The sequence below is a fragment of the Nothoprocta perdicaria genome, unplaced genomic scaffold (assembly GCF_003342845.1).
Source record: "Nothoprocta perdicaria isolate Ctin4 unplaced genomic scaffold, notPer1 scaffold_25, whole genome shotgun sequence".
In the NCBI taxonomy this organism is placed as follows: domain Eukaryota; kingdom Metazoa; phylum Chordata; class Aves; order Tinamiformes; family Tinamidae; genus Nothoprocta; species Nothoprocta perdicaria.
In genome coordinates this window covers 1,284,471-1,303,278 of record NW_020455477.1, presented here as the reverse complement: position 1 = coordinate 1,303,278, position 18,808 = coordinate 1,284,471, and the positions used below count along the sequence as shown (strand labels likewise).

Here is an 18,808-nt window from a genome sequence, read left to right as displayed (position 1 = left end):
GCGGCCTCCAGCGCGCGGGGCGGCGGCGCCCGCGGCCCTCGCTCCCCCGCGCCGAGGATGAGCCAGCGCGACACCCTCGTGCACCTCTTCGCCGGCGGGTAAGTGCCGCGGGCCGCYTCTCCTCCCGCCGGGGCCCAACGGCTTCCCCCGGACACGGAGGAAGGGGAGCGGCGGCGGGGCCGGGCAGGCTCCGGGGGGAGCCGCGGCCTGCGCCGCCGCCGCTCGGGTTGGGCTGAGCAGATGCCCGAGCCTGGGCGCGGTGCGCGGCGGAGGAGCCGAGTCAAGCCGGTCGCGGTCCCGGCGAGCCTGGGCGCCGCTGCCGTCGGCAGGGTGAAGCTGCGGCTCCGGGCGCCGGTGCGCAGCGCGAGCGGGGCCCGGGCGGCCCCGAGCGGCTCCTGGCGCCTCCCGGCCGAGCGCCGCCGCGGGCGGCCCCGCTGCTCCCTCCCGCCCGTGGGCCGGGGAGGGCAGCGGCCGAGCGCTTCCTCAAATTTCCCGTCTCCTAAAGCTCCAGGAAAGAAGACGCGGAACGCGGCCTTACTGCCGCGCTTGGCCTTGGCGGCCCCGCAACGGGACGTTAAAGTGCTGGGGGGGCCGTGCGTGGCAGCGGGGAGGGGGTCCCGCTCGCAGCCGTGTCCCCACGGCGGGCACGGGTGGCTGTGCTGGGGTGCCAGCCCCCGGCCGGCTGTGGGGAGGGCCCGGGGGCCCCTTCGGTCACCCGGGGCCCCCTTCGGTCAGGGTCAGCAGCAGGGAAGTCCCTCAGGGTCACGTTGTGGCTTCTGCTGGTGCAAGGCTTCGCTTGAGGACCTTCCCCAAAACCCTGAAGGGGGAAGCTCCGCTCCTTTACTCAAGGTTTTGTTGGATCCTCCATAGAATCTGCACAGTTGGCTCCGTCCACCCACCCTCTTGTAGTGTCTGACCTCAGTYCTTAATTCTTCCTTCTGGAGAAGTTTCATGTAGCTGGGGTTACCCCCAGTGTTTTATGACAGAAATGCTCTTTCTAAGCATGAAAAGAAGTAATTTGGAACTTATTTTGCAATAACTTGAGAGTTTTAGCATGAGTATTGCTTTGAAGTAAGTAGTCCAGATTTTTCTAGAAAACAAAGCTCTGCTAAGTAGTTTTGTTGGAGTAGCTGATATATTAGCTAATGCACAGGTGACCTGTTATGGTCATTTGCATGCAGCTCTGCCTTCCTCACCAAAATGTGCCTTCTAGATATGTGGTTTAATATATGATTTTACGTGATTTTCTATATAATGAGGTTCTATATATAAATGTAACAGCAGTCATGCTCACATGTGGAAGAAATAGTATGGGAAAGGCATYGTGTTTGTAGGGAAAAAAAAGATGATGGATTAGCAAAATAAAAAATTATGGATAATAAAAAGCAATGTGAATAACTCCAAGATTCCACGTGGAAAATCAGTTGTAAGTAGCAGGATTTCTAAGCATTTAGAGTTCTACACAGTAGCTGCTTTGTTACCTCAAGAGACTTAAGCTTAGCTTTTCAGACCAACCTGTACAACGTTGTACTGAGGGGTGACTATGTGGATCATACCAGGAGCACYGTAGCTGATAGTTTTGTACCTGCCGTTCAGTTCCTGTGTGTGATACCCATGTAACTGCTTAGCCCAGGCTTGGCCATGAGGTTCCTGTGTGTAAGGATCTCTGCACAGACCCTGCAGGCACTGCAGAGCACCATTGACTGACCTCTAGTATCCTGCCCTTGTTGGGGCAGGAACTACCTGGACATCTGTAATCCTAAATTCTGAAGAAGATCACAGAGAGGTGAAGCTGATTTTTTTTTTCCCCAGAAATGCCTCTTTTCCCTTAGAATGAAATTGTTAAAGGATTTTCGTATGTCTTCTGTTGTCCTATCTGCTAGTCACATCGCAGCTGTTGGTGTTGTAGGCAGCAYGTTGGTAGGATGAACTCAGGTGCTCCTCTTCTAAACCAGGAAGAGGAATCTATGGGGCATTCTGCCTTGCATTAAAAAGTCTCATTATTGAAACATAAGTACACTTTATCTTAGTATGTAAACTTATAGTGCATTTAGTTTTCTGTTTGGTAAACTCTTTAAGATGTTTCCACTAGTTTTTTTCTTATGTTTTCCTGTACAGCAAAGATTATCTTCCTTGTGCAGCATGTGACCTAACTTCTTGCAGTCACAATTGGAATATCTAATGGAAAAACAGGGTGTTGGCTATCAAAGGCACTTCCAAGTCTTCATGATTTGCTTTTAATCTCTAGAAATCTTTGACATTATGTCTGTATAACACAAACTTCTTTCCAAGCAGGGAAGTTGGCTGGGCTTGCTCTCCTCAGCAAAAAGATTAGGACCATTTGGGGCCTTTTCAAGGAGGATTCCTCTGGGTCCTTTTGAAGGTAGCAGTTTCTTTTGTCTTGAATGGTTTCAGTTTCATCTAATTCTCTTGGCTTCCCCTGTCTCTTGCAGAAGTTCTTTATTTTAATGTGAGTCAGTATAGGGAGGAGTTTTCATTGCTTTGCTATGACTATAAAACGGTCTTAGTTTTCTATCTATAACCTCAGTAGCGCTTTGCCTGAGAGGTTTGTGAACTTGTGTTGTGTCTGAGATGGTCAATATTGAGAAAACATGTTTAAAACATCATTTTTCTTCAGAGAGAGACAATGTTACTGTATGTGAAACAGCAGTGAAAGGCCCTTAGGTTTATATTTTGGATTTTTAAGAAAATGAGATGAAAGTATAGGCAGTGGTTGGTGTTTTTTTTTTTTTTTTTAACTACTTCTTAGAAAATAGTCACTYGGGTTGCAATTGAGTAATTCAGGCACTTGGACTCTCACCTCCCTGGAATTCCACTTCTGGCATAACCCAGGGATGCCCTCCAGACCAGTCCTTCCCCTTGCAAACTGTAGGAGAGGGTCACCACCTTCCTGCGCCAACTCTAGGTTATTTAGCTGTTTGGATGCTCCTCCAGGAGAAATGCAGGGTTTGTTTAAAGCACTGAGAGGCTTTGGGTTTGCGCCATGAAGTGACTGAATYGCAAGTTATGCAGAAATAGCTGTTGGTATTTTAAGAATTGTGAAACTGGTGCATTTATCATATTTYCATCTGGATGAATGATGCTTTCAGCTGCCTGTACTTAATAAAAAATGTCATACTGTAAGCATTTGTATGCTTGTTTCTCATAGGAAGTATAATTTACATGTTAGCATTTTCTAGTGTTTGCTTTGGATAATGGAAAGCAGTGGTGCTTGTTCCCCTTGTGGTGTTTTTCTATTTACACTTGTAGGCCCTTATSTCAGCAGCAGAGGAACTTTATTTTTACACTGTTAACTAAAAATACCAAGTTTGATTAGTACCTTGAGGTCAAGAATGATAACACAGTACTTGCACTTTTTAAGCTTCACCAAAAAAGACTAATGAGTTAATTATAAGGGATTTATTGCTTTTCTAGATGCCAGTGCCCATAGCCATCATGTTACAACTAGAGTGTGTAATATACAAGTGTAAAATACAGTAACAAGAAAAAGCTACAAGTTTTGCATTAATGAAGTGCCTTCTTGCTGATTTCTGGCAGCTGCACCAGCTTAAGAGGTTAAATTGTATCCAAGGAGGATACTATCAATTAAAAGGATCTAAACCTGTGGGGATTAGGAGTGTTTGCAAGTGACTCGTGTTGGCTCCTTACTTTGGAGAGCTTTGAGCTCCCTGTTCTCACCTGTGTTTGCATGGAGCTTTTGCTTTCCTACAGGAATGAAACAGGGAAAATACCTGGATGAAAGAAGAAGYGAGATAAGAGGGCCAGAGGTTATCTGTGACAAGGCTTGGAGGCCGTGGCTGCAGAAATTGTGAAAGGTGAATCTCAGGCTAGTGGTATGTAGCCTCATCTCTCTGTGTGTTAAAACTGGCTGCTTTTGCCCTGGAGGATTTGCCCATCTAGGTCAGCTGTTGGAATGAGGAAGGTTAATTTGCTTTAGGAGCAGCTGTAGACCATCCAGTGGCTGCCCTGCTGAAGCCCTCATCCCCCCTGGAGCWGTCTGCTCTTGCTGCAGGGCTTTCCTGTGCTGTGGAGGGTGTTTAACAAGCCTAGACAAGGCCAGTGATTCCTTAACAGGTATCCTCAATTTGCTAATATAAAAGTAGGTTTCTTGTGCAGGCATCTCTGGAAGTCGAGCCTGAGATTTGAATGCCAAACAGGACTGAGTTTTGAAGCATATTTATATCTCTTTTYTTGAGTAGCCTCATGAATAATATAGGTGTATTTGGGGGCAGAAACAGCTCCCCATGCTGAGAGTATCTGTGCTGAAGTGCAAGTTTAAAACAAATGCATCCAGGCTTGTCTCCCTTCCTCAGGTGAGGTGATGGATGAGTTGTGCATGCTAGAGGTCAAACCATGTGCCTTTCTTTGCATTGCTGCTCTCTGGAGTGCACTGCCATTCAGAAGGGGCCTGAATCGCTGCCCTCCTCGTCTCCTGTTCACRAGGCCTTGTGTCGACAGGGGACAACTGCTCTTAGTTTTGCTGTTGGTCTGTTGCAAGTTTGCCTCGGTCCTGCTGGCTGGTGTATGTGTCTCCACCTGCTTCCTTGAGTACCTCAGTACTTGTGTCCACTTGTGTGCTTTAATTTGCAGGCTTAATGCTTTGATGTGCCTAATTGAGTGGGTAGTGGTGATCCTTAATCTTTCCCATCCTCCTTGTTTTTGTGGATTTGTTTGTGGTTGTCTGTCTTCCAGCCTGTTGTAGGATCAGGTGTTTCTAATTTATTCTTAGATTCTTAATTCTAAGATTAGAAGTTAAGGGTGTGGGTTTTTTTGTTTCYTAAAAGCACTTGGCAAAGCTGGAAAGCCTTATGATAGACATCAATAAAGGCATATATCAAACTTAGGACATGCTGCTATGAGACTCAGCTCTTGGGCTGAGATAGGTGAGGTTGGAAAGTGGCATTTTTAAGTCAAACGTTTCTCCTGAATGTACTTAAATGCTTTTGGGAAGGGACGGAGCTAGGTCTGGAATGGAGGGCAGGATCTGTGGCTGTGTCAGGAGGCCTGGCCTAGCCTGGGCAGCCGGTGCTGTGGCCTGGCTCCTGGTCCTATCTGCAATTCCCAGATAACTCTTGTCTACTAATCATCTCTTGACAGGAGTGCCCCCAGGTCTGCCCTGCTTTGCTCCCAGTTTATGCTTTGTCAGCATGAGTGTAGCTGTTTACTCACTATCCTGTATGAATCCTGGAGGAAAATCGCAYGCTGGTGTCTTTGCAAGTCACAATCAGTATGGCTTAGCCTGTGGTTGGAGATGCTGAAGCCTGAACAATTTTTAGGTAGAAGTTTCTCATCAACCCACAGAATCTCAGGAGAAAAATCTTTTTAAAAACAGTTTAAAGCATGTTTTTTCCTACATTGTAATGCCTTCTAGTTTGCGTTAAGCCACAAATTTAAAAAGACCCCAAACCCATGTGTAGGAAGAGGAAAGCAGTTATGGTACTGGTGGTCTGCTAAAATTTTTAAAAATAATATRTTTTTACTAAACTGCAACTAGTGCTTGTGCAATAATGGTATTTCAGGATTTCTAACACAGAAGTGACTGTTTATTCCATGATATTTTTAGTAGTAGTCCTCTGTTAAGCAAGGCAGGAAATATATGTCTATTTCTAAGCAAMTAGACTGTCAGTGATACTGCTGGCAGGAGAGCTGACGTGAAGCTCAAATAAGAGTGGTGTTATTTGCACAGACTGCAGGTAAACAGAAATAATTCAGTAACTCTCCAAACTGTGTACTGACAGTCTCTATTATAGGATGAACTGACTTTTTTGTCTGGTATTGCAGTATATATGTGAAGGTCAAGTGAATTATGTTATCAGTGCTGTTTCTGGATTATGAGGCACTTGGTGCCTCAGTTCACACGTCAGTCTTGGACTACCTAAGCAAGATCTCGTTTCCCATCACTAGGGGATTTACCACKTGCCCTTTGAATTTGAAAGGTATTCTCTGTCTTTGGAACTTGAGGCCTGAGTGGGTGAGATCTTCTGTTTCGAAAGAAGAGATTTCTCCCTGAAATTGAATCCCTCCCTGAAATTGAATCCTGGAAGATGTTAGGGGAAGCATGGGACGATCAGAAGCAGAGGGGTTGCAAGGAGGAAAATAAGTGCCAAGACCACCTTCTTGCATTGCTTCCTGGACATGCATGTTACTGTGCAGACTGGGCTGCTCTTGACCTGCAGGTTACATGTATGAAAGACAGTCCTTGCTGTCTGAAGCCCTTCAGTGTCCGGAGGTCCCCTGTTCAGTCCTGAGGCCTGGGCTCTCCATGGGCCACGTGCTACTTGATCTCTTCTAGCTTGGGATAGTCTAAACAACTTAGGATGCTCTAACTTGTAAGGGGCTTCTTTGGCTTCCAGTGCTGGCTGAACAGAATATTAATATCTGTTTAACTGCAACTCTTTATTTTTAAAACTTTCTATAGCTTTAATTCTATTAAAGAAATAGGCAAACGAATTGCTTATTATTAGCTCTTTAACATGCTACTCTAAAARGCTACTCTGAAACGGAGTGTAGCACTGCATGTGTATTTTTTCCCTTTCCTATACTAAATTTTTCCAATTTTTAATCATGAAAAATAAATGAGAAGAGCCTGTACTCTGGATTTAGGAGTGGGCCAGGAGCCCCCAGACATAAGTAGGTCTGGGGGACTTACTCATGAGATGCCTGTAGGTCACGGGTTCAAATGGAGCCTGATCACAGTCTAGGATCGTCTTTTGCTGCAGCTGTTTGGTCCTATAAGCAGAGTTCATTCAAACACAGATTAGTTGCTTTCTAGGATACAGCACTGCTGACAACTGCTGTTGTGTTTGATATTTTCTTTCTGTATTGGAAAAGAATTAATGTCAGACTTTAAAAGTTATTTATATCTGAAAGTCTGTAGGACTGTCCTTGAGTCTAGCTGTCTAGCTGTTATTTCCTGTACATACGTTGAACTCTCTTTGCCTTCTGGAAGATTCTACTTAAGGGGGAAAAGTATTATTGATCAGATCTGACAACTTTTTTCAAGTTTTGGGGGTTTGAGACTTTTCTATTTCAACAAAATAGCTGCTAATTATTTTTCTGTGATTGTTGAGATCAAAYGCAAGCTCTGTTGCTTCAGAGAAGTGAATGAGGACCCTTTGAATTTAGTAGGGATTGTGTTTGTGCAGTTGTTAGTGGATTTCAGAGTGTGTGGTTAATAGTGTTAGTGAATGGCCTAGATTAACTCTTCAGAGGAGAAGGTGGCGGCTGCGAGGGGAGAGGAAGGACCAATTTAAATAAAGATATTTGGCCAGGAGAAAAAAGAATCTTCTGGTTTTGACAAAGACTCAAGGAAAGCTTGAGGAAGGTAATGGTAAGATTGAAGAAAATCTGGGGCTAAYGTCAGCATTTACACTAGCAGATTTGATGTTTTTCCCTCAGGCCTTTCATGATCACACTCAAGCAGATAGCAGTGCAGATTATTAGTAAATAGGTTATGGACGAGCACCTGAGCAACCCTCAGAGCAAAGCTGCTCAAGGCAGCCTGTCCTGGCAGTGCTCTCTGCCAGCTGGCTGCGAGCAGCTGTATTGGCAGCAAGAACTGGGCTCTGCTTTCCTGCAGAAAYGAGAGGCAGAGGGGAGCAAAACGTGCAGGTCACCCGGGTGGCCCCTCAGAAAGGTCCCTTGTCTGCCTGGACTCAGCTCCAGGGTTCTGTATTTGTAGCCGGGTCTTCCTGTAATGGGCAGAGACCGGGAAATACTCAGAGAATCAGTATGTTCATAGTGGCTCTGTGCCCAAAATAGAATTTTGAAAATAGCTCAAGATGTCTTCATGAGTGTTTTATTAAATTGTTTTGACTCACTGTGGTTTTTACCAGCTTCCTGAGGCTTGATATGCGCATGAATCTGKCTTATTGATAAGGAATGTTGACATCTCCCTTGTGGTCAGGCGCACACTAAGCATTCAAAAGAAGTTAAATTTTACCATAAGGAGTTAAATATTTGAGATAYTAAGCAATCTTTCAGAACTGATTTGAACATCATGTACTGAAGTTTGGGCATCTTTGCTACATTGGGAAATGTTATCTGTTTAAATTTTCACTCTTATGGCATTAGCAAAGACTGCCTTAATGGCTTTGATTTGAGAACAGTAACTCCTGCATTGTCATGCCTGCACCAGTTGCTGCTTCACCTTTTACCATTTGACAATGAATAATAATTTTAATAATACTCTAATAATAAATTTCTTAGCAGTTTAGAATGTGGCATTTTTCCCCTTTGCAGATGTGGAGGTACTGTTGGTGCAATTCTGACATGTCCGCTAGAAGTTGTGAAAACAAGGCTGCAGTCCTCCTCTGTGACTCTCTACATCTCTGAAGTCCATCTCAACACTGTGAGCGGTGCTACCGTCAACCGAGTAACTAGAGTTTCTCCTGGACCTCTCCATTGTTTGAAGTAAGTCGCACACTGCTCGCTGGGGAATGAGGGGGAAGGTTTAAGCAAAATGAATATGAGAGGGTCAGACTCTCTCCATGATGTTAATGATGTGACTTTCCATACTTTCCCTTAGAAACTGTAATTAAATTGTGTATTCTGGTCTTCCACATGTCCTTCATGCTTGAAGGACCTGGAATTAACCAGAGGATACTTAACCTGTAGACTTGATGGCTGCAGAATATGTCCCTGAACACGTACTGAAAGTTGTACAACACAAGTGTCAGATTGCTTGTTATCCTGTTGTAAGTATGGGGTATATTTTGATCACTACCTAAAAGGGTAGGGCTGCTATTGTTGCCAGGTTTAACAGAAATCAAACTGCATCTCCTGTCACTCCATCATGCCCTCACTTCCACTTGCACTTGTCTGGATTGCAGGTGTCAAGGTTTAGTAGTTTTCTCACACCTGGTTTTCTCACACCAGGGAGTGGTGCTGCTCCAAAGTGTTCAGGGGTGAGCTCACCATATTTAGAGTCTAAAAGCAGAGATACTTGGGCAAATGACGTTAGAAGTTGATTTAACTCCTGCAGACTCACTCTTGGCCTGACTGAGTGTCAACAGAGGTGACTGCAAAAGCATCTTGTGTCAGGAAACACTCAGAAGGGCCAGAAGAGATGACTGGAGCCTCTGGCAATGGAACTGGAGTCTCTTTATTCCTAAATGATCTGCTGGGTGTTTCGTATTGCTGCTGCCTGCCATATCTGCCCTTGCTAAACTTAAATCAGAGGTCTTGAATAATGGAAATCTGTCTGACCTAGCAGTAGACTTCCCCATGTGACACAGGCAGGTCACTTAGGGCCACATGGAACATTTGTGCTGCCTTTCCAACCACGGACTTGCCATTTACCTCTTTCAGCAAACTCTGCAGATGCTTAGGATTTGCATTTCAATGCAAAGAGTTGTTTTATTTTCAGGGTAGACTGATGTTCTTCTGCCTTGTGTCTGTGAATACAGAAGAGTAACAGTAACTGCCAGGACTATAGTCCTGTCTGTCCATTGTCAAGAACTTGACTGGCTTCTCTGGTTGCTCTTACAAGTCTAATCTTAGAGGAGTGGGAGAAAACAGACCTGATGCTGTTCTTGCCTTCTGTGCATGTGCCTATTCTATGTGTCTACATCTGCAACACTTAATTGTGACACTAGTCATGTTAAGGCAGTTTTGTTGTGTGTGGGCACATTAATATAAAGGTGTTTCTATACCAGCAATATTTATATTTCAGAAGGAAAAATTTATGCCTTTCTTAATTAGTTTAGTAGAATGGCTAACTTTTGCAGAAAACTCTACCCGTAATCTAGATTTCCTACAACAATTCCTGGAGAAGCTTTTCTGCTTTATGGAAGAATTTCTTTTTTTAAATACCTTTTGAAACGAAAGGAGAGAAAAATATGATTATCCAGAGAAATGACTACTTATTTGTGTGGGTACGTTTTAAAGCTTTTTGGGTTTTCTTTATATTATACCTGATAAAATTTGCAGAGCAGATTATATGCAATAGAAATYGCTTTTGTCTGGCCCAGGACTCTACTTGCCATTCTCTGACAAGATGTCTTAGGGCAAAAAAAGCCCTTTTTTATAAGTAGGGCTTTCAGCAACACTCACTGGTAGGAGTTKCAAAATAAAGACATGGAGTTCTGCCAGAGTTTTTGCCAGAAYTCTCTTGTGGATCTTCTGGTATTTCCTGATGAGATTGCTGTCCAAATCACCAAAGTGGCAAAGGTGATTCTACACTGATGCTGTGTGGTCATCTCTTCATTACTTTTGCCAAATGACTTAGTTGACAAACGCTGTTTTCTTCTGTATTGTTAAATGACTTAAACTGATCTGTCCTTCCTCTGAATTAATCCTAAACTGAGCCTAAGATGTGTGTTTYGCCACGAAAGCCTGACCTGAGTACGAATGCAAATTTTGACTCCAARTATTATATAAAATTATTCTCACTCTTAAACCCAGTTGCTTGGGAGGTAAGTGTTTCAAAACTTGCTGGGGTGCCTAAAACTCAGAACTTAAGCTATAAAATTACAGGTCTTTTTTCACTTCTGACTGTGCCCAAAGCCAATTTACCTTTTCCCGATCAAAAGGGGAAACACTTGCCTTTTCATAGTTGGTGTGTGGAAAGCCTATTTAAAATGTAAGTCCTATATGCAGGAGCTCTGTTCCTGATTTAAGAACACCAACAGTGGTGAAGGCTGCTGTATTGGTTATGTCAACATACTGTTTCAAGCTATATAGCTCCCTGCTTATACTGATTTGGTTCAGATTTACTGTAATGTGGCAGTGGAAACATGCAGAACCGTATGGGATCTAAGACTTTTGGAATATATCCTTCAGTAAGTTTTAGAATATTTTCAGCATAAGCTTAAACTAAATATTGGAGTTTCCAAGTGACTTTTCACATATGTGTTCTATCCTCCAGTTATTGCTGGGAACCAACTCTACCCACAAAGTAAAATCTGTCTAATTGTTATGGACACGAAGCCAGGGGGGTTGCTGGACCTGATCTGTGTTCTTGGTTCTGACCAGTGATGGTGACTGTTTCATGTCAAAATAGCTGCAAAGAACCAGTGTTTTATGGGGCTTACAAGCAAATATCTTTAACGTTTGGCTTGGCAGCAGAACTGTGGTGAAATAGATACTTTCAGGCATTGAAAATCAGAATAGATTTGGAATCTCCTTCGGGGCTATAAATARTTTTCAGCTGTTCTGAGAGTATATTCAATCCACGCAGCCATTTACACATCATTAAAGCTTGTGTTATTAGGTAATTGTCCTTAACCTGTGTGTCTCTTAAACAAATATTTTTTTCAGATAGCTTTATTGCATAGTGTTTCAAAATCAATGGTTTCTGTATTGCAACATCCAGTGGAGGAGTAAAGGATTACTTGAAATTGAGTCTATTTAGCAGCTTGCAATGATAGCGATGCAGAAGGTCCTTTCTTTTCTCCCACATCCTATTTATTTTATACTATAGCTGATTAGCATCTAAGTTGTTGGACAGAGGATATCTGTTAATGTCTGTTTCTAGTGGAAGTTATACCAAGACATTTTGCTATATACTGATACACAGCTTCATCTTTTTTAAAAATCATAGTTAATAGAACAGTATTTCAAACGCATTAGCAATGCCTGACTGAAATACTAATTCACTGCTTGCATCTGTCTGTGTTTAAATAAAGCGATACCCTCCTGTGCCAGGAAGATTCTTTCCATAGTTACGTTTATAGTGGACTCGGTTGCACGAGATGTTAGGGCTTTATTCTGACAAAGTGGTTTTTGCAGGGGTGGAGTCGCTTCTCSGTGAGGCCCAAGCTGCTTTGCCCAGAGCCTGTGTGCATGAGGAGGCCCAAGGCCTCCCTGTTGAACGGGCGTTTTCCTTAACTCTCTGGGGGCAGATAACCTTGTTCCTGATTCTTGAGGAAAGTCCATACTTAGAGCATAGGCTTTACTTTGACCTTTAATTCCTGAATCTGTGCAGCTTATCAAGCAATAATGTAGTTAGATTTTATTCTGTACAGCCTCTAGGAAGTTGTTTGTGCTTTTGTGGTCAGCTCTGCATTGTCAGTTATTAACTTYTATGTATACAGAGAGTAAAACTTAAAATGCTGAATTTGTCATACTGCTTAATTTTGATGTGAATGTTAAAGCACTGTCCTTTTTTGCATTCTAGGATGATCTTGCAAAAGGAAGGTCCCCGTTCCCTCTTTAGAGGGCTGGGTCCTAATTTGGTTGGTGTTGCTCCTTCCAGGTAAATACAAACAGATGGTCGGAAGTGAAATAACTCAGAAATGATGGTTGCCTGATGTTATTCAAGAGCCTGAGTGTTTATTTCAATGAGTTATTGCACCCACAGTGTAAGTGCGTAGTAGTGAGTAGTCTCTGTTTCCAGGGTAATTTTGATATCTGAGAAACAAATAGAGCTGCTCGTGTACTCTGCAGATCCCATCTACATCCCCCTGCCTGCTGGCTCTGAAATGGCTAATACCAGGAATTTGCACACTGTAAGCAATGCAGCCTTGCCTGGTTAGAGACAAACAAGATGAAAAATTGCATGTGYTAATAAGCTTGTGCCTTTGAAAATACAAGGACAGCCTTGGTGTGATCCTCCTATAGGGGAGCAATTGCACAAATATAGCCTCAAAACACCATTTCCTGAATTCTGCTGCAGCACAGGCTGCTGACCATCTGCACTAGGAAGGCTGGTTTGAAATGCCAAAGAAGTACAGGTACAGTGAGGCATCTACAGGTGTCACAGATAAAGCAAATCCAGCCCTGGGCTGGACTCAAAGGGTAGTGGGGCAGCCCAGGGTATGGAGCGGCCCAGCACAGAGATCTGGGCTTGCTGGCAGTGGCACTGCTGCTCTCCCTATACAACCAAAACCGTATCAAGCTAGTGCAACTATTTTTCATAGATGAGGCTATGATATATTTTGTCCCAATTTTGTAGTAATTTTTTCTGTTTAAGTGTTCTTGTGGAGGGAGAATAGATTCCTCAGAGTAACTATTCTGCCCTTTATTTCAGTGCCTTACTTTCATTTTATTTTATTTTATTTTATTTTAAGCTTTCTGATTTAAAGCTTTACTCTTCTGAAAAACATTGATTAAATTAGACTTTCTATATAGTACTGATTGTCTTGTATACAAATCTGACATGAAGAAAACATCTGTAGACCTTCAACATGATTCAGCACAAAAGCATTGTTCAAAACTTGGTCTTTAGAATAGACATTCTAAGGAATTAGATGTTTTGGAGGTAACTTCTGGTCACTAATTTAACATCACTGTTAAGAGGCAGCYGAAGAAAATTCTGCCATCTGTTTCTTGATCCCTGTAGTTGTCTTTTGCTGCTTAACTTTCCTTTGGCTTTTAAGCTGAAATTCTGACTAGTTTCACTGATATTCTTAATTCACAATGGAATCAGTCTTATTTGGCTATCAAGCAGTTAGCTGTCTTGAGATAAAAAGCAGCATTTTAAAGAGAAATATGATAGAGGGAGTTCCCTCTGAGCACTCTGTGCCAATGCTCTAACATAACTTCTTTTGAGTCTYTAAAGGACTTTTTAATGTGAAATATGGTTTTGTGTGCATCTGTTTGACACATTTAAAATAGATCACGCATTCACTTCAGAAAAGCTGTGCGTGTGTCCTGAYAGGAGCCCTGCAGGGTGGCTGCCAAGCTCGTGCTGTGCCCTGCTGGCTGCGGGCCCTGTCCGCCACCGGTGCCACCCGAYGCAGTGCTGACCCTGTGCCAGCATCTGCTCGCGGGCAGCAAGGGAAGTGCTGTCATCTCTTCCTGCTCGGCTTGCTGTGCCCTTAGCTTCCACTTCACARAATCACAGAGTGGTGAAGGTTGGAAGGGACCTCTAGAGATCACCTAGTCCAACCCCCTGCTCCAACAGGGACACCCAGGGCATGTGGCACAGCGTGGCATCCAGGTGAGTTTGGGAGATTTCCAGAAAAGGAGACTCTGCAACCTGCCAGGACAGGGGGAGCCTCTCCTTTGGCTGCCTGTTCCATGGCTCTGTCACCCTCACAGTGAWGTTCTCATGGAGATGGAACTGCCTGTGTTTCAATTGGTACCCATTGCCCCTTGTCCTTTCACTGATCACCACCTGCTTCACCACCACTTACACCTGCTCTGCACTAGAAAAGTGTGCACATGTAAACATGTGCATCCAATCCTGTTCTGCTACTTCTCACTCTCTCCATTGATRGGAGGAAGCTAGTTTTCCTTCTAATTTATCAGTCCTTAAAGGCTAGATTAATCACTCTACCATCATTCTGTAGGAACTAAGTTCTYGGACCTTAGCACTTAGCTGCTTTTTTCCCCCCCTTTCCTCTTTAGCATTTTTTTTTAAATTTTTTTTCTATTGGCAAAAACTTAAAGTGCAGTGCAACATTCTCAGTGCCCAAGACTTTRTATAGCAGTGAAGTTTGCTTTGTTAGTGGCTGTATCCGTGATGTTCATGTAGAAGCAGCTGTAGCTCCGTCTGGAAAGTTTCCTGTTTATTTKCCTCTTCCAGTTTACTTCCTTTCTGCCACCAGGTAAAATGTTTAGTTTGTGGGGATTRGAATATTTGTTGTTTTTTGTCCATACTAAAAATGTGTACTTGCTGTGATGTGAGAAGCCTTAATATCAGCACATCCCTCCCTCTCTTCCTGTGCACTCAGTCTTCATTCAGTGCTTCATTTCAATTAAGCATTAGCTAAGTGGATTTAACAGCAGCTCTTTGTTTAAATAAGCCAGGAAGAAGCTTATTTCATAACACATGCAGTATACTTAACTGGGCTCAGGTCCCATTTTAGAAATCATGCCCATGAATCAAGCACTTTATCTTTTTTTATTATAAAGAAACATGTTTGCAGAACTAATGAGGTTAATGTTCTGTTCATGAAAACTCGTGTTCAATTTTTTTCTGTAGACTCTCACTTAAACAGAAATCTGAGTTACGAGAACGTCAGCTCTGTGCATACTTACATCAGGTTTATAGTCTTAGTGAGCTTGTCGTAATATTATATTAACATGTTAACTCTTATATCTAACTTTTATATCAGTGTACATAGTTTAATGTAGTACAAAGTTATAAATATTTCTCTTATGTTCATCTATTCTGAATATGGAACTAAGGAAACAAGCAACAAATCTCATTTAGATATGGACTTGTGCCATTTTAGTAAAATGAAATGTATATTGGCGTACTTGCTGGTGTTCTAACAGCATCATCTTGCTTCAGTAGCTTTACATTCCAAGAAAAAAAGCTAATCTTTCGAAGAGACGCACAGTTGTAACTTCAGTTCTCAGTTCAATACTTTACTTCCTAAGCCAAATTCCTAGTGTCACAGGAATTTGATACAGCCATGTATCATACAGCTGTGTATTCCATACCTCTCCAGGTGTTAATTAGCTCTGTTGAGGAAGAARAAGCTGTAAAATGCATTCACTCTTTCATTCCTCCAATGTTTGTAGAATCATAGAATCCTTAAGGTTGGAAACAACTTTTAGAGATCATCTAGTCCAACCGCCCTGCCCGTACAGGATCACTAGAGCATGTGGCACAGGTTTGCATCCCATGTTCACAATTTTGATAAGAACTATTCCTTGAGTTGCCTTTCACTCAGGAGATAAGGTGTTGAACAAGATCAATTTGAGTTACTGAAGCCAGTAGTGCATCGAAGCATAAAACACGACATAACTCAGTTCTTGTTCTCATTTTAGAGCGATCTATTTTGCTGCTTACTCAAACTGCAAGGAGAAGTTGAACAATATATTCAATCCAGATTCTACCCAGGTACACATGATTTCAGCTGGTGTGGCAGGTAAGGATCTGTAACTTTTCAGCTTCTTCATTCTAGAGACCTACTGATAAAAATGAGGTGGCAATAAACTTGGAAAAAATGCTCAGTAATGGAATGACTTCTGGCTGTAGTAGTTGGGGTTTTTGGCCTCCTGATAGACACACAAGCCATTTGGACAGTGTGCGCTTGGAAGTTTGCACTTAAGATGTTAAGTCGTCTATATGTGAATACTGTTTTCTAGGAAAAACTWCATGCCTACTTCCTTAATATATTTTGTGAAATGTAAGATGAATGCTTTCAACACAGTATTTTTGCTCTGCCAGCTAAAAATTATATTTTCTGCATTGAAGAAAATGCTTAATGCTTTTAATATATTGTTTTCACCTTTGTTTTATCTGTTACAGCTTGTGTGTTTGACTTTTTTTGTCTTTTGGAGATATACTTTAGACACTTGCAGGTTTGTTTAAAGAATGCACACACCCTGTGCTCAGATACTGGTTGAATTAGTTCTACTATTAATACAGCATAAAAGAAATTCTTTGGAGTAATCTCTTATCACTRGGAATTAATTTCTGCTTTAGTCTGCAGTATAGTTTGTCTATATTAGCGATTACCAGTCTTTGCCTGGTGWGTGATTCATTGCATTGGGATTGTAAACAAGGGGTTAAAGAGAGGCTTGAGTTCCCGTAACAGACTTGTGCTGGCAATTGTTTGCCTGTTATTGCCAGCAACAAAAATACAACATCAATATATTTTTCTTTTGTGTATCTAGGCCATAGATTTTATGGGTGCATTTTGACAGTATTATAGTAGCCTGTTGAACTTTCCAATTCATAACAAATTTCTACACCCATTGAATGTAACTTGAGCACTGGTAATATCGAAAGATCTGCTACTGCTGAGGGGATGCACTGCAGCAGCCTTGTCCAAGTGCCTGAAGTCACATTTCTAGTTTATCAGAGAGTTCTGTAGGTGCATGTTGACTTGCTTCCCTTCCAGAAAAGATTGTGATTAAATATCTGCATTTATGAACACTGGAGACTGGGGTACATGTCTCACTCTTACTTGCTGTTTACTTTTTTTACACTGTATATTGGCTGTAATGTTGAACACTTCTGTGGCTGTATGTTTCTTATACCTATTTAGTTTTGCAGTTGTGTGCATAAACCGTGTGGCTGGTGCAGCTGAATGCAAGTTCACACTACAGGTCACTGTTTTCTTTCTCTCTCAAAATAGTTTAGTGCTGGGTAATCCAGACCTTGCCTGGAAGCCTGTGGCAGAGGCTCTTTGACAAGCCATGTTCTAAGGACTGCCACTTGCCTGATTGACRAGCAAAGGGCTGTAGTTTTCAAGTTAACAGTGCTTTTGGGAAAGTGCTAACCTTCTTGTTTTTAATTCTGTATGTACTTATATGTATTTCAGAAGAGAGTTTTGCCTGTAAGGTTTGTATTGCTATGTGGTGCAAATGAAGGAAATGGCAGAATCCAGGGACAAGCTCTAATATGAGCTCTTAATGGGCTCAGTTAAACAGGCTAACAGAGAAGCTAGTGGTAATGTGTTTTGGAACTTAAACAACTTTATCTTGGCAAGGTGAATGAAGGCTTCTAGCAACTAGTAAAAATAACCAGTATTGGTTTTTATCTTTTGCAGCTGCCAGTGGTTTCAGTAAGGAACTTGCTCTCAAATGACAGGGGGTTTTGTTTAAATATGACCTTACTCTCCTATATAAAGATGTCTGTTATCAAGAGGAGGTGGTTGTGCTATAAAATCTTTCCCTGTGGATTTCAAAATACAATAATGATACAAAAAAATTTAAAACTTTATATAAAGTATCCATATTTTTAGATCATGTTGTTGTATGGAAGTACTGTAAGTAGTCAACCTGAAAAACAGTSTTTGCTTGTATCGTGTTAATGCATGAGTGTCTATGGCTAGACTAACTTTGTTGTTAATATGGATTATTTTATGCATATAGTAGTTCTTGGAGCAAGAAGCGGAGGTACTGTATTTTATAGTTCTGTCAATGAAGTACTGTGTTGATAGTTCAAGTTTTGAGTGCAATTTAAGCCTTTCTTGTTTGTTCTTGGGCCTGATTTTTTCCTTCTCAAGATAAAGCATGCTTGTTGGGTTTATAACAATTTTGAACCTTTTATCCTGAGAAGGATCAGTCATGCTGCATACTAGTAACTGATGCCTTATGATGCAACTGATGGAATTAGAAATTAATGTAACTGTGCTGTGTGCTAGCTTCCAGAATATGATTCACACCACTTTTATTCTTTAAAATACCCATGTGCCAGCATGAAGATATACTCAGCAATACTTCTCACTTGCCATCTAGCATATCACATGATTCCTTTTGCAAACTTGGACATGGAATAGATCGGAAACCTTCTGCTCTAAGGACAGGGAGAATACTTGCCTGTATAAAGATGACTTATCTCCTCAACTCCAAAGTTATGCAAAATTCTCTGATTTGCTTTAAACTCTGCCTTCCTATTACACTTACTTAACCTCTTTTACCTCAACAAAGGGTAAAAGCTCACATGGCGACCTAAATGAGGTGCTTGTTTCCTGTATGGTTTTGTAGTTTGCCTTTTTTTTAACGATTCATAGTTTTATTTGGACAATGTAGTTGCAAATCTGTCACTATGAAAGTGCTTTGCTTATTATAACATTCCCAGTCTTTCTGGAACTCCGACTGGCAAACCAACCCAAGTGTAAATTTGATTTGGGACAACTCTATTTGCAGAGACACCATGTTTTTTATACCTGTCAGTAATATACACAATTATCTTGGCAAATACCAAATAGAGAGTAYTTAGTTCATCCACTATTCATACTAGACAGCTTGATTTCATAAGGCATCTTACTGTACTTTCAGAGTCCTTTGACAAGTTATCATTCTTTTTAATTAATTTGGGGGATGGGGAAGGAGGAGAGTTCATTTATAAATTTGATTTGTAAATATTGAGTTGATAGGTAAGTATTGAGCTGTAAAATTGAACTGCTGCAAATGGGCAGAAATTTCAGTACTCAGTGCA

At 41.9% G+C, this 18,808-nt stretch overlaps 1 protein-coding gene across 1 annotated transcript in view; it reads left to right on the top strand.

Annotated features, from left to right (window-relative positions):
- Positions 1-49: 49 nt before the first annotated feature.
- SLC25A36 (solute carrier family 25 member 36) overlaps positions 50-18,808 on the top strand; it is a 28,598-nt gene continuing 9,839 nt past the window's right edge. Inside the window, exons 1-4 of the mRNA XM_026040046.1 lie at positions 50-98; positions 8,263-8,433; positions 12,140-12,217; positions 15,685-15,785. Of these exons, the coding sequence (XP_025895831.1) occupies positions 58-98; positions 8,263-8,433; positions 12,140-12,217; positions 15,685-15,785 (391 nt within the window). The 5' untranslated portion in view covers positions 50-57. The remainder of the gene's footprint in view (positions 99-8,262; positions 8,434-12,139; positions 12,218-15,684; positions 15,786-18,808) is intronic.